Here is a 14,493-nt window from a genome sequence, read left to right on the forward strand (position 1 = left end):
GTATGTATGTATGTATGTATGTATGTATGTATGTCAGGAGGAGTTCTTGTTTTATCATCTGTCTTATTAACGGGCCGGTTGGTCCCCATATGGAGGTGCAAAGTGAATAGCCAAAATGCGCGTGTAATGGACGCCCATATAATTGCATTGGGGAAAAAATATATATATATTTTATAGAAAAATATCCCCCCAAATTCTTGAATAATCAAGAATATACCGCCAGTTAGTGTTTTCCACGAAAGGTTGGCTCCCTCCCCCAAAAAAAATTAAAAAGAGCAAAAAAAAAATAGGGGAAAACGTGCATGCAGAATGCCGAACATGCGGAGTCCACTGTATATACATCTTTTAAATGACAGTAAATAACTTATTTGACATGATTTTGTCCGGGACCCCAGTCTGAGAACCACTGCTAGTCGACATTTTCAAGTAAACGTTTACTAAATCAAAACATATTGTCTTGTCTTACATAATTTCTGACACAGATGAACTTTTTTAATTTTTTAAATAGTTAGCACAACATCAGCAAAGCTACATCGACCAAACATGTTGTCATGACAACTACACCCAAATGTCTGAGTAGTCGGTCACCATGGCAACCACTCCTGATCAAAGTTTCCAGCGTTTCCATAGCAACGTCGTCTTTTTTTTTTTTTTTTTTTTTTTTTTTTTTACCTGCGCCGCGTTAGCATCGGAATCTGACGACATCACAGCTGAACGCCGTCCGAGAAGGCGGAGCTTTCCGAGCACCCGTCCCAGGAAGCGGAGCTTTCCGAGCGCCCGTCCTTGGCGCCGCCCGGCGACTTCCTGTGTTTGTGCTTGGACTTCTTCAGCATGCGCACCTGTGGGCCAGCCATGACAACCCACCGTGGTCACTTCATTAGGTACACCAGAGATCACCAAACAGTACTATTTTACTAAATATTACAATTCCTTTTTTTTTCTTTTTTTTTTTTTTTAACCATTATTGTGAATTATTATTTCATTAAATGTTATCAGTTTTCTTTGTATCTGCCCCAGATAATAAAACTCAGCTCATTCATCCCAAAGTGGGTTGGCTGAGATGATCCCCACCTGTCCCACACACACATAAATCCTTTTAGTGATTGTAGTCAATTTATTCGTTTTGCTTCAAGAAAGAGGATAAATATTCAAATTTCAACGACAGAATCCACAAAATTAAAACAGAAAAATGAACTTGCACAGCCCTCGCTGGCATCAGGCCGAAACCTTCTATGCCCAAATTTGGTCTAAGTTCTATTTTTTCACAAATGGATTCTATTGGTCAGTCTTCAAGTGCTTGACCAATCTGAAGTGTTGAAAGCTTTTTTTTTTTTTTAAACAGAAAAGTGACGCTTTTGGAGGCATGAGGTTTGCGCCCGCCGCTAAAGGCAGCTGAAGCATATGGTGTTTGTGTTTGTCGACCTTGGGTCCAGCGGCGGAGATGATGATCTGTCCTGGAGGTTGCAGCCACGGCTCTCCGTCCACCTGCACGGGGAAAGCCTTCCTGAGCGTCACACGCATGTAAGTCCCCTGGGCGATCCGAATGCCAGAGCGCAGGCCGCTCTGCACCTGACCCTGCGGAAAGGCGGAATGTAAAACGTAATGGCCTTTTAATGCGCCGGCAGCCGTGCGATGACCCGTCGGCGTTCGAGGAACACGTCTGCTCACCATGTGAACCACGCCGGTGACGCCCACCACCTCCAGCAGGCCGTCGTCCACAGTTGGCTTGCTGTAGCGGGCGTCCGCCTCGGAACCCCAGAGGTCGGCGCCGGAGCCCCAGCTACGGGGGCGCAAGGCACGGGGCGGGTGAGGTCACGGGATCGTGGAGTCGGCGCGGACCGAGCTCGTCCTCACCTGGGAATGTTGAGGAAGATGAGGCCCTCGATGTTGGGCAGCGCAACGTGCCGTCCGTCCACGTACAGCTGCAATTCCCTGTGCAGACTGCGGGTGGCGCTGATCTTCTGCAAGCCCACCTTGACGTACACGCCCTTGTTGTGGAACCTGACAACCAACAAGACCAAATCAAAAAGGGAGGGAACTACATGTTTGTTTTATTTACATGTACGGTTACTTTCGCTTCATTCACGACATTGTTTTTTTTTTTTGCAAACCAGTGTTGCCGATTATCGGCACACATATTTGGCATTTTGACACGTCAGAATCGGCTGTTTGTTTTTTGTTTTTTTTATTTGTTTGAAAAATCTGAACCGATCAATTTCAACTAAGGTTATTTTGGCCTTGATGCAACCATACAGCATGCTGGGAGCTCCCTGCACTTTTTGGTCGAGACATCTGAGTTATATTAACAGTTTGTAAAATTTGACATGTCTATTGTCTAAGGTTAAAAAATAAATAAACATGTTGCAAATCTGAAACTCAGTTTCATAAACATGCGTCAAGACATTTAAACAAAGTGTTGAAGTGTGTATTATTTAAAATGTTGATATTTTCCCCTTTTATGCAAATCAATTTCAGCTCCAAATAAATATTAATTATCTGTCTCATCGATGTCTAATAATCGCTATCAGCCCTGAAAAAAAAACATTGGTCTAATCAACAAAAAATAAGTACAACTAGAGGTGCAACAATTAACTGATTTATCAAGGACTCATTGATCAAATTCCGTGACAACTATTTTGATTAACCGTTTAGAAACCTTAAGTTGAAATTGTCTAAGTCCTCGGAATTTCAAATTCTCAGCAGTCAATATTCTGCCATCCTCCATGAAAGCAGACTGATTATTTTTGTTTTTCCTCAAATATGTCATTTGCAAATGGAAAACAATCAGCAACATTTTTGACAAACCAGCAAATGAAGCATCATTCATTTATGTTTGTGCATTTTCTGCATTGTCATTGTGAAATAATGTCCTAGTTCTGAATGAGGTGATGGAAACATTTGTTTTCAATCAAATTGACAATTGTGGTGTGGCGTGGCGTGACATCGCACATGGCGTACCTGCTGGTGAACTTGTCCGGGTCGTCTTCGCGGGCCTGGTGGAAGTCCAGGCTAAGCTCGGCGTCGATGCCCACTCCGAAGTAGTTGTTCATGTGGACAATCTGGAACAATAATGGTCGTCAGTTGACGGGGGAATTATTTTTCTCCCTTCTGGGAATTTTGCGCTTTGACACTGGCGGGCGGGCGCACCTTGGGCGCTTCCAGAAAGCTGTCGCCGGCATTTTCGGTGAGGTCCTGCGCGTCCAGCAGGATGGTCCAGCGGTCCATCAGAAGTTCGTCCGCCTCGCCCACGCAGGCCAGGATGTGAGACGGGTCTTCGCCGCTGTAGCCCGCGCCCCAGCGCAGAACCCGCGACAGGTCGTTACCTTTGAGAGGATCGGTCATATATGGACGCTCAGCGTCTACGTGGCCGTCACAAACACACATGGACACATGCAAGCATGCAAAGACATACTCACATACTCTCACACACACACACACACATGCATGCATGTACATTCACAGGCACGCGCACACACCCACAGACACAGAGCGCATGTGACCTGTTCCAAGCGGCACGATGGCAACGGGAGGCTCACGGCAGACAAGCTGGTGCCGTAGCGCCTCCAGCACGCCCAGCACCCAGCCCACCGTCCCGTCGCCCCCGCACACCAACACGCGGAAGCTGGGAATGTCCCGGAAGGTGTGGAGGCTGCTCACACACACGTACACAACAATCCTTGTAACTTGCTCTGACTCAAGTATGACGTCGATCGCAATGGTACAAAAAAGTCACCCTGGCAACGGTCCTCCGTTGGAGAGGTCAAAGACTTGGTGTGGGTTGAGGATCTTGCGGAAGGCGTAGAGAAGATCTTTTCCCTTTAGGCCGCCGCTCTTCGTGTTGACAAACACCAGCAGGGGGCGTACGTCCTCACCCAGCAGGCTGAGCTGCAGTGGCACAACATCAAAATCAACAAAAATGGCAGTCCCATTACCAGCCTCACCTATATGCGGTGTTTTGACGCATACGGCGATGTTTTTTAAATTATTTTATTTGTTCATTATTTTTGGTCAATATTTCCGCTATTACTGCAATATATAATAATTATAACAGCCTTAAATATATTAGCTATCGCCCTCATTGACTATTAATAATTGGTATCGTATTGACCCTGGAAGAAACATAAAGGTTTATGTCTAGCAACAACAATCACTACACCTCCAGGTGTAACAACTAACTGATCAATCAACAACTAATCCATGATTAATCAATAACTATTTTGATAATCAATCGTTTATAGACCTAGTTTAAATTCAAATTGTTCAAATTCTCAGAATTTCAGCCTCTCAACAGTCACTACATGTTTGTGCAGTGGGTGAAAATTAAAAAAAAAAAAAGTTCTTTATATTCATTTGATCAAGTAATCTCAATAAAATACAGAAATGGACAGATTAATCGATTATCAAAATAATTGCATCCGTTTGTTGCATGAATTCAACGTTGACAGAACACAACATTTCTCAGGTGTTGTGTTGTTGTTGTAGTCTTTTTGGCCACCAGAGGTCACCCAGTGGCCACTTAATAGGTACAGTACATAAGATACAATAGAAGAGCAGGCGTTTTCAGAACAGGGACACAAGTGAGGGACCGTAACGACTTCGGTAAACATGTCACGTTGTGGTTTTTAACCATTCCTGCCACTTTCTGTTCACGTTCCTTCTGGAATGTGAACGGTTACCGGTACATAAAAAGATCGCATTGGATAAAAATAAATCCAAATACGGCGTCATGACCTGCAGCGTGAACGTATTTTTTTAAGCACATTAAAAAAATAAATAAATGCATGGACAAGTTGATCTGATGTGAGCATGTTACTATTCCGCCGGCATACCTGTATGTCCGGGATGACGAGTGACGTGAGCGACTTGTCGTTGACGGTCACATCTTTGGCCAACATGAACACGCGCTCGGCTTCGGAGAAACACGACAACTGCAACGCCACCGCGCCTGAACACAAGTACCACATATAAGGGTGCTTTCATTCAAGACCTGGTCGCCACGGTGACCCTCTCACCTTGGCTGGCGTACACATGGCTCATGTCCGCCAGGTGACCTGCAGGCAAAACGAAGACGACGACGTGTTGTCATGATGATGCTAACGTCATGACATGAGCACGCGAGCGTGTATGCGCTCACCTTTGACGGCCAGATGCTCCTGCAAGAGCTGCCAGTACTGCTCTTTGGACACCAAGGGGGGTAGCCCTCCAATCAGCAGGCTCACCTGCACCGCTTGGCTCCGCCTCTCCGTGATATAGAAGCGAGTCTGGTTCATCTGCCGCAAAGACGTCTGGGAATTGCGCACACACACACAGAAAATGAGAAAGCCTACAAGGAGACATCTTCTTCACCGATGAAAGACAATCTATGCTAATGCTAACTGTTATGGACACGTGACTGATTTCAATCACGTTTAATGACACTTAATTGACATCCAACTGACATGACTTACATGCTATTGACATGGGCTTAACATTCTACTGTCACGTGACTGACATGTTTACTCCCATGACTGACATCTAACTGACCCTTTTAACCGACACTGGCATGTTTCCTGACACGTGACTGAACTTATACTGACACACTTGTAGCCAAGTCACTCATTAGTTTACTGACAGATGACTGATATTTTGACTGACAACAACTGAAACCTAACTGACATGTTCGCTGACACGATTGACATTTAAATGTCATTTTAGTGGCGTGACTGATTTTTTTTTCACTGAAACATGATTGACACTTTACTGACTCACGGACAGGTTTTCTTGACATGTCGACTGCGACATGATTGATGTGACTGACTTGACTGAGACTGACTGTCACAGCATTTACATGTCATTGAACAGTACAATACAACTTTATTTATATTATATTTCAGAACCGCTGCAGCTGTAACAAAGCACTTTACATTAACGAAATAGCAATAATCCAACAAAAAAGACAACGCAATGAATGATACTTGCAATGAATGATACCTATATACAATACACACTCCATGCTAATGCTATCTACCAATAATAATCGCTCCATGCCTAACCAGAGCTGGGCACTTGACCCTATTTTGCCAGTCCATCCTCCGTCCGGGACCTGGGTACCCTTCCGCTCTCGTCCCTCCGTCCCTATTCATAAAAATAACCATCCCCGGACCCCATCCGCCCTCGCCCTTTTAAAGCGCTTCTGTCCTTGCATTCCGTCGATCCGCCCACCGCCACCGAAAAAACAAAAAAACCCTCCGTGCACTCATAAACATTATTGAAAGATGATTAGCTGGCAGTCCGCTGATAGTGTAGTGGTACACACGCCTGAGTTGTGTGCGGGCAGCGTGGGATCGATTCCCGCTCAGTGACAGTGTCTATGTGTGCCCTGCGACTGGCTGGCGACCAGTTCGGGGTGTAGTCTGCCTTCGCCCATTGACGGCTGGGATAGGCTCCAGCAACTCCCCGCGACCCTGTATAGGATAAGCGGTTTGGAAGATGACATGACATGATGGATGATTAGCTGGCTAGTTTCCTGTGCGCATCCTTACTTGGTTTGAATTGTTTACAACTGTTTAAGTAAGACAGCATTTAGCTGCAACACAAGACCGTCGTGATGTGATGACGACAATGATGCCGACTGGAGCAAGCCAGGGGACATCAGGACAATATTTAAGATTGAGTAATAACGCAATACTATTGCGTTTTAATTGCAAAACTTTTGCCTTTCAACACAAGACGTTTTCAGTTTTTATAAAATAATTATTGCAAAATAAAGCAAGGTTATTTTAAGAGGAAAAAAAAACCCCTCCACTTTCAGGGTCATTTAAATGTATTCGCTGGTAGAGATTTTTACGGTCTAAAGATGTCCCACACAAGGTCATACTTTGCATGCAAAGGGATAAGGTACTAAATGTTAACAGTTAACAAAACAAAATTGCTATCACGGATTACACACACAAGACAGGCTGGACGTGTTTCTGTCAGTCAGTGAAACAACGTTCTGTGGTATTATCCATGGCATTGAACCACATGTGTTGCACCACTAGAAAGCAGAATATGCATGTGCAACGTGACTACTGGGAAGCACATGAAAAGCGTTGTGCAGGCAATTAATGAAGGCGGTCCGTAGAAGAGAACATGCAGTGGTCTTGCTTTTTTTAAAAGAACCCAACATAACATAAATTGAAAGATGGACGAAAACCCACTTCCGCCCATGCTTAGTCCGCCCTTTTAAAAAAATAAAACTCTCGTCCTCCATCCACCCGTCCACACAACGGGCGACCGGTCCGTCCCAGGGACGGAACGCCCAGCTCTGCGACTAACCTTCCTGATGTCGTGCAGTTTGGCCAGAATGTTCTGCTGCGGCGTCAGCGTTTGCTTCTGCACTGAGGACACACAGAGGTCGTGACCTTTAGTGTGCTTTGCACTTGGAGATGAACCAGAGGTCAGGAGTCACTGACCTTGTTTGCTGCTCATGAGCACTTCCTGCAGGTCAAATCGTGTTATGTCGTCTTTCTGTAAGGAATAGAAGAACCTTTGTGTTATCGTGTGACCTCGCGCTTCTTGTCGGTTCCCTGCCGAAGGTGCGTACGTGAAGCTGCAGCTGCTCCAGGGCCTCGGCGAGGACGGATGCCGCCGTGCTGTCCTCGGACACGGAAACGCTGACGTAATCCGATCCGGAGCTGAAACACAGACACTGTTGTTGACTTCCTGTCGTAGGGCGAAGATCGTGTACGTCGGATTAAAAAAAAAAAAAAAAAAAAAGCAGCCTGACCTCGCGACGCCCCCGTACACTTTGATGACCTCGGCGCGGCCCCCTTTGGCCCTCAGCATCCAGGCGTCGCCGCCGTCCTTCAGCGAGCCGCTGTTCCGGTTCAGGATGTCGTCGCTGTGGAGACGCTCAAGTCCGCCCACCTCCCGCAGCTGGAAATGCTGGGGGTCGTCTGGCAGGTAAAAGGCCCGCAACGCCGCCTCCTGTGCCGTGATGCCGACACGTCATTGACACGTGACTGGCACCTTTACTGACGCATGCTGACTGAAACGTCACTGACATGATTGGCATTGGGCTGATTTGTTTATCTGACATCTTAGTGATATACAATGGAGATCGTAGACACATTAAGTGACATATGACTGCAAGATTGTCATCTTGATGTTTACCGACATGACTGACAGGTTGTTGACATGATTTAATTGCAACGGGCTGCCTGACTTCTTACTGGCACATTCATGGATGCGTCCATGACGTCTTACAGTTTTACGGACATGTCATCATCCACAAGGGAAATTCAATTGACCGGCACGGTGACCCAAAAAAAAAAAAAAACAGGCCCCAACTTTCAATAGACATCCTTTCATCATTTTTTTTTTTTTTACGGAATCAAATACAAATTGAGGTAGAACTAGTTTATTTTGTTTAAAACATAAACTCATTGGCCTTTTCATCTTTTCAACAGAAACTAATTTCAAAATTTCCAAATTCAAATCTTCTTTCGTGGCTAGTTTTTTTGGAGTCACCCTGTATTTACGGACATGTGATTGACACATGCCTACTACATGTTTTGTTGACACAGTATTTACTGAAAGGTTTGTTAGTTGATCTTGCTAATGTTTACCGACATGTGGTGCTTCCTACCAGAACTTCTTGGTTCCTGGTGGCTCTGACGATGGACACGAGGCGGAAGTGACCACGCCTGAGGGCGTCGTCGCCGTCATAGACTTTAAGAAATTGTTTGCCTGCACCACAAACGGCACGTCAATTAGAAGCGTTGGGTTTTTTTTTTCAGGTGGCCGTTAACCCGCAAGCGCAGCCGGACGTCAACTGACCGTGCTCGGGCGTCGCCGGTTGACCGTCTTTAGGCGCCATTGCGGAAGTGTCCACGACATCGCCGTGATCTGTGGGTGACGTTATTGCGTTTGACTGAACAATATTATCAACATCAAGACAATGTAAGACAAACTCAAGGCCTGCGGGCCAGCTGCGGCCCTCCACCTCATTTTATGTGGTCTCCAAACTGTTTAATCATCATAAAAACGCTCAACCAAATGCAGGGGCAACGATGTCATCTGATGGGATGATTTTTAAGATTCCCACTGGGCCTGTCACTATCAGGGCCTGGGTGTGCACAGGTCCAGACCATTCCATTGCAGACGTCATGGCTAGCTAAAGGTTTGGAAAAATCTAGTGTGCAACACAACATCAAGTGGCATTTGAACGGCCTCGCTCCCTGGATCTGGTTGCCTCCTTCACTTCTTAAAAAGAAGACAATTGAGGTTGCACTTTCCTAAAACGTAAAAATGTTAAGCTGGTCCCATCTACCGTATTTACTATAAGTCGGTCCGGAGTACAAGTCGCACCAGCCATAAAATGCAAAATAAAGAAGGAAAAAACATATATAAGTCGCACTGAGTATAAGTCGCATTTTTGGGGGAAATTTATTTGATATAATCAAATACCAAGAACAGACAGAACAATTTAAAATAAAAATAGTATTGAGGCAACAACAGGCTGAACGGTATGCTTACGTTACATTACACAAAGCCCCCCCGGAAGCCAAGTTGTCTTCGTTGCGTAATGCTAATATTAAAGGGATGGTGGGGCCGGGATGGCCATGTTTTCACTAACAAGTTCATTTTATATATTTTTTGATGGGGAAAATGAAAACAGTTGTCATTTTATATTTTATCGTTAAATTTGGGAGAAATTAGGAAATAAGTAACTCCATGAATAATGAGGACAATGGCTGCGCCCCATAACGTTCTATCCATGTTCGGTCGGAGTCACGGGAGGAACCGATTCCAAACTCTCAATTGGAAATCATTATACCGTATTTCCCGGACTATACGTCGCTCCGGAGTACAAGTCGCACCAGCCATAAAATGAGGGGCACTTTAGTACTGATGTCATTTTTACATGCAAACCTATTATGTAAGTGCCAATGTTAAGCTCATCCCAGTGTCCCTTTAAATGCACAAGCAAGCATCACCGTTGCATAACGCTAATATTAAATGCACAAGCGAGCAAATGAGTAAAACAAATTGACGTATTAGGCATCACTCGCACCCGCCCCCACCCCCCTGAATAGTTACAGGGCCGGGCCACGAACGGTATAGACTTGTATGAACACGTCCTGGCAGAAAAGAGGTTGGGGACCACTGCTCTAAAGAAGTCATTGGGACGCTTAGTCTAGAGCGGCCTCTTGCGGTTCAGTCAATCAATCAATCACATTTTATTTATATAGCACTTTTCATACATAAAAATGCAACTCAAAGTGCTTTAAAACATTCAAAGCAAAACATAGAATTATCTTCAATCAAAAGAAAAGATAAATTATTTAAAAGTTGTTGAAAGCCAAACTAAAAAGGTGTGTCTTGAGCTTCCTCTTAAAAATATCAACAGTCTCTGCAGACCTGACATCCTCTGGCAGGCTATTCCAAAGGTGAGGACCAAAATGGCTGAATGCAGCCTCGCCATGCATTTTGGTCCTCACCCTTGGAATAAATAAAAGGCCGGCGCCAGAGGACCTCAGGATCCGCGAGGGCTGGTATGATAAAAGCAAATCAGATAAATAAGATGGCCCAAGACCATTAACACATTTATAAACTAATAAAAGTACTTTAAAATCGATCCTGAAACACACAGGGAGCCAATGCAGCAATTTCAAAACTGGCGTAATGTGCTCCCGCCCTCTGGTTCTCGTCAGCACCCGAGCGGCTGAATTCTGCAGTAGTTGCAGTGGTGAAATGCTCTTTTTCGGGAGGCCAGAGAGCAGGGCATTACAGTAATCTAAACGACAGGAAATAAAGGCATGCATCAGCACTTCCGTGTTAGCCTGAGAGAGAAACGGGCGGACTCTGGCGATATTCTTAAGGTGATAAAAACCAATCTTGGTTACATTTTTAATATGAGGAATAAAACTGAGCTCAGAGTCAAAAATGACGCCAAGGTTCTTCACACAGTGTGAGGGATTAAAAATGTGTAGTTTTGGTAAAAGCTTCTCTCTCTGACCTTCGGGACCGATAACTAAAACCTCAGTCTTGTCCTCATTGAGCTGTAGGAAATTATCTGCCATCCATGACTTGATATCTAAAATGCAATTTAAAAGGGTATCAATGGGTCCTGTGTCATCAGGAGACACGGCAATATACAGCTGCGTGTCATCAGCATAGCTGTGAAAGCTGATGCCGTGTCCCCTGATGACATCTCCGAGGGGAAGCATATAAAGATTAAAAAGTAAGGGGCCTAAAATCGAACCTTGAGGAACCCCACATTTAATTTCATGAGTTTTAGAGGAACAAGTATCCATACTTACAAAGAAATATCGGTCTGTGAGATAGGAATAAAACCAGTCAAAAACAGTACCAGAGATGCCCACTAGATTTTTAAGTCTATTTAATAAAATTTGGTGATCTACTGTATCAAAAGCAGCGCTTAGATCCAGTAGCACCAAGACTGTGAGTTTTCTCACGTCTGCAGTGCACCTAATATCATTTAAGATCCTTAAAAGAGCAGTCTCCGTACTGTGGTTCATCCTAAAACCAGATTGATATTTCTCCAAAATATTATTTGTATTTAAAAAATGATTCAACTGGATGAAAACCAGTTTTTCTAAAATCTTACTTAAAAACGGTAAGTTGGATACGGGTCTGTAGTTATTAAAAACGCTCGGGTCAGAACCGCTCTTCTTCAGAAGGGGCTTCACCACCGCCGTTTTAAAGGCAGCGGGGAAGACGCCTGTCTGAAGAGAGCAATTGACTATATTTCAGTTCAGTGTGAAAATAACATGTGAAATGTAATAATGTGTTAATAATTTCACACACAAATCGTCGCTCTAGAGTATAAATCGCAGCCCCGGCCATACTATAAAAAAAAATGTGACTTATAGTCCGGGATATACGGTAATTCTGTCCTCGCGGTGTGTTCCACTCCTCGCAATTTGGAAACAAGTCGGGCAACCGAGACGTAAGCAGCGATGCCAGCCAAGGAGGAAGTACGGCAGACGTACCCAGCTCGTGACCGCCGCCCTCCGTGATGCGGAAGCAGTGCTGCTTGCTGAAGTTTCTGGATTGGAGGCGCACGCAGGCGGGATGCAGCATCATGCGGCGCAGACGGCCCAAGGTGCACTCCGGCGACACCCTGAGATAGCACGCCGTGTGACACTGTGGGGGGGCGGGGGGAGGTGGGCGAAAAACCAGCATCAACGAGAATGGCGGTGAACGCTGGAAAACTCAACTCCTGGACTCAAGGAAAAGTAAAAAAAAGTAGGAAAAGTAAAAAAGTAGACTCTGGAGTGTATTTTAGGACATTTGTTTTGACCATCAATTTACAATACACATTTTGATAACTTGACATAATTAAAAAAAAAAAAAAAAAGACAAAAAAAAAAAGACTGCGCACAAAATAGTTGGTTAAAGTACAGTAAAGTCAACCCAAAAAATGTCTTTACTGTAATATCTCCTACGCAGCCCCACTTGTCGAAACATGGCATTCTGATTGCTATTGCGTTTGTGGAATATGAGTTAAGTAGTAAAATCCAACCATTTTTGTCCATCTCAGAGGGCGGCCATTTTGCCACTTGCTGTTGACCGAAATTGACATCACAAATGCTCAGGGCTCAGGTAACAACCAATCATGGCTCAGCTTCAGAAAACAGGTGAGCCGTGATTGGCTGTTACCTGAGCCCTGAGCAACTCTGATGTCATTTTCAGATGACAACAAGTGACAAAATGGCCACCCCCTAATGATGGCTAAAAACAGGGGGATTTTGCTGCTTAACTCATATTGCACAAACACAGTATTAATCCGAATGCCCTATTTCAACTAGAGGGCCTGCATAGAACATATTATTCTGAAGAAAAATTTTGTGTTGACTTCCCCTTCAATTTTGACGTGAGAAGTAGAAAATTAGTTATTGTTTTTTAAATATATAGAGTAAAAAGTTAAAAAAAATAATAATAAAATAAAGATTTATACTTGATTACTTGAAATAAAGTAACAAGAGTATTTTGACAAAGTAAGGAAAATAAATATAGAATAAAAATATTTGTTTTCAAATGTAGAGAGGAAAAGTCCTTTATCTGTACTGTAAGTATCTTTTTGGGGGGAGGACAACTTTTTACTTTTCCCTACGGAAGAACATTGCTTCCACGCCAGAAAAAAAAAGTTCAGGCTCCCTATGATGAATATCAATTTTGAAAAGTGATACTTCTACATTTGGGAAAACAAAATGAAGCAAATGCTTCTGGGTTCAGGTAACTAGCAAAGGGAGGTCTATGCAGGTGTGTGTGCCTTTTTAAATCTTTTAACACTTACTGTCCTTATTATTATTATTTTTTACAGTAGAGTAATGAGCCTATTTTGGAAACATTAAGAAAGAGAAAGTACAAATACTGTATGTTTTAAAATGTAGGAAGGGAAAAAGTAATCAGAAAATGACTACAGTAACAGTATTCGTACTTGGTTATTTTGAAAAAAGTAACCAGCCTATTTTGAGATTGTAAGGGGACGAAAGTGCAGATATGTGTGTTCAAATGCAGGGACGAAAAGAAAAAGTTGTCAGAAAGAAGAGTCTATTTCAAGTGCCGTGACAAAGTACTTGTACTTGATGACTTCCCCCTGCGGGCACTACTTCCACCGGCGGTGGCGGAAAGATGCTTCTCACCGTGACACCGCACCACTCGCACCTCATCCCCGCCAGAACGTCGGACGAGCCGCAGGAGCGCCGGCACAGTTGACAGCGTGCGCCAGACGCCAGGTTGCCCTCCCGCCAGTGGTGGTGAAACGTGTCCTGCGGGAACAGGCACACGCAACAGCTGTGGGCCGGAAAGCGCTCGTTTCCCAAATAAAACGCACAGGTGGCGCTTTTGTCGCCAAAGCGGGAAGTCGAGCGCCCAGGTGAGCGGAGGTCACTGACCTGCTTCCGTGTGTCGTCCACATGACAAGAGCGACAGTCGGTGCACGTGAAGGCGGCGCAGTCGGCATGCACGTGCAGCTCGCACACTGAAATAATCCAAGTGATAGAATCTCTTGTTAGCGTGTGCCTTCAGCATCCAGGACAATTTCAGTTTCTCAGCAGGACATACGGTCTGTAGTTGCTTTTTTGAAAAATAGCCGGAATGGGTGTTTTTGTAAGTGTCAGCCGTGAACGTACTTTAAGCTTCGCACAACGTAAAATCAAATCTTTCTTTGAAATTGTCCTGAGCAAAACCGAATCAACGTGCAGTCCTAGGAGGTTACATCTAGAGCTGTAACTGACAATTATTTTATTAATCTGTTGATTCTTTTTTTTTTAATTATTAATCAATGAGTCAGATTTTTAAAAATTAATAAACAGTTTTTTCCCTCTCCCTTTCTTCAAAACAGGACATTTTTTCAGTCACTGGTTTGGTTTGTAATATGTCAGAAAATCGGCAAAAATATTAATCATTATTTTCCAAAGTAAAAGTCGAACTTTGCAAATGTCTTATTTGGATTCAACACTTAAGATAATCCATCTGCTTTCATGGAGGCCTACAGAAATC

The 14,493-nt window shown here is 44.1% G+C and overlaps 1 protein-coding gene across 2 annotated transcripts in view; it reads right to left on the reverse strand.

Annotated features, from left to right (window-relative positions):
* dgkq (diacylglycerol kinase theta) overlaps positions 1-14,493 on the reverse strand; it is a 21,960-nt gene that overhangs the window by 1,174 nt on the left and 6,293 nt on the right. For both annotated transcript variants that reach the window (XM_086016945.1, XM_086016954.1), the window contains exons 5-24: positions 13,887-13,972; positions 13,635-13,760; positions 11,979-12,132; positions 8,800-8,868; positions 8,609-8,709; positions 7,748-7,947; positions 7,565-7,655; positions 7,434-7,488; positions 7,297-7,358; positions 5,135-5,285; positions 5,013-5,051; positions 4,830-4,945; positions 3,734-3,885; positions 3,501-3,649; positions 3,148-3,323; positions 2,959-3,059; positions 1,855-2,001; positions 1,669-1,780; positions 1,423-1,575; positions 1-839 (exon numbers count right to left, since the gene is read on the reverse strand). The exon at positions 1-839 is cut by the window's left edge and continues 1,174 nt beyond it. In XM_086016945.1, coding sequence (XP_085873071.1) covers positions 705-839; positions 1,423-1,575; positions 1,669-1,780; positions 1,855-2,001; positions 2,959-3,059; positions 3,148-3,323; positions 3,501-3,649; positions 3,734-3,885; positions 4,830-4,945; positions 5,013-5,051; positions 5,135-5,285; positions 7,297-7,358; positions 7,434-7,488; positions 7,565-7,655; positions 7,748-7,947; positions 8,609-8,709; positions 8,800-8,868; positions 11,979-12,132; positions 13,635-13,760; positions 13,887-13,972 — 2,375 coding nt within the window. In that variant the 3' untranslated portion in view covers positions 1-704. The remainder of the gene's footprint in view (positions 840-1,422; positions 1,576-1,668; positions 1,781-1,854; positions 2,002-2,958; positions 3,060-3,147; positions 3,324-3,500; positions 3,650-3,733; positions 3,886-4,829; positions 4,946-5,012; positions 5,052-5,134; positions 5,286-7,296; positions 7,359-7,433; positions 7,489-7,564; positions 7,656-7,747; positions 7,948-8,608; positions 8,710-8,799; positions 8,869-11,978; positions 12,133-13,634; positions 13,761-13,886; positions 13,973-14,493) is intronic.

Source organism: Filicampus tigris, chromosome 2, assembly GCF_054856515.1.
Source record: "Filicampus tigris isolate MCC_2025a chromosome 2, RoL_Ftig_1.0, whole genome shotgun sequence".
Classification (NCBI taxonomy): domain Eukaryota; kingdom Metazoa; phylum Chordata; class Actinopteri; order Syngnathiformes; family Syngnathidae; genus Filicampus; species Filicampus tigris.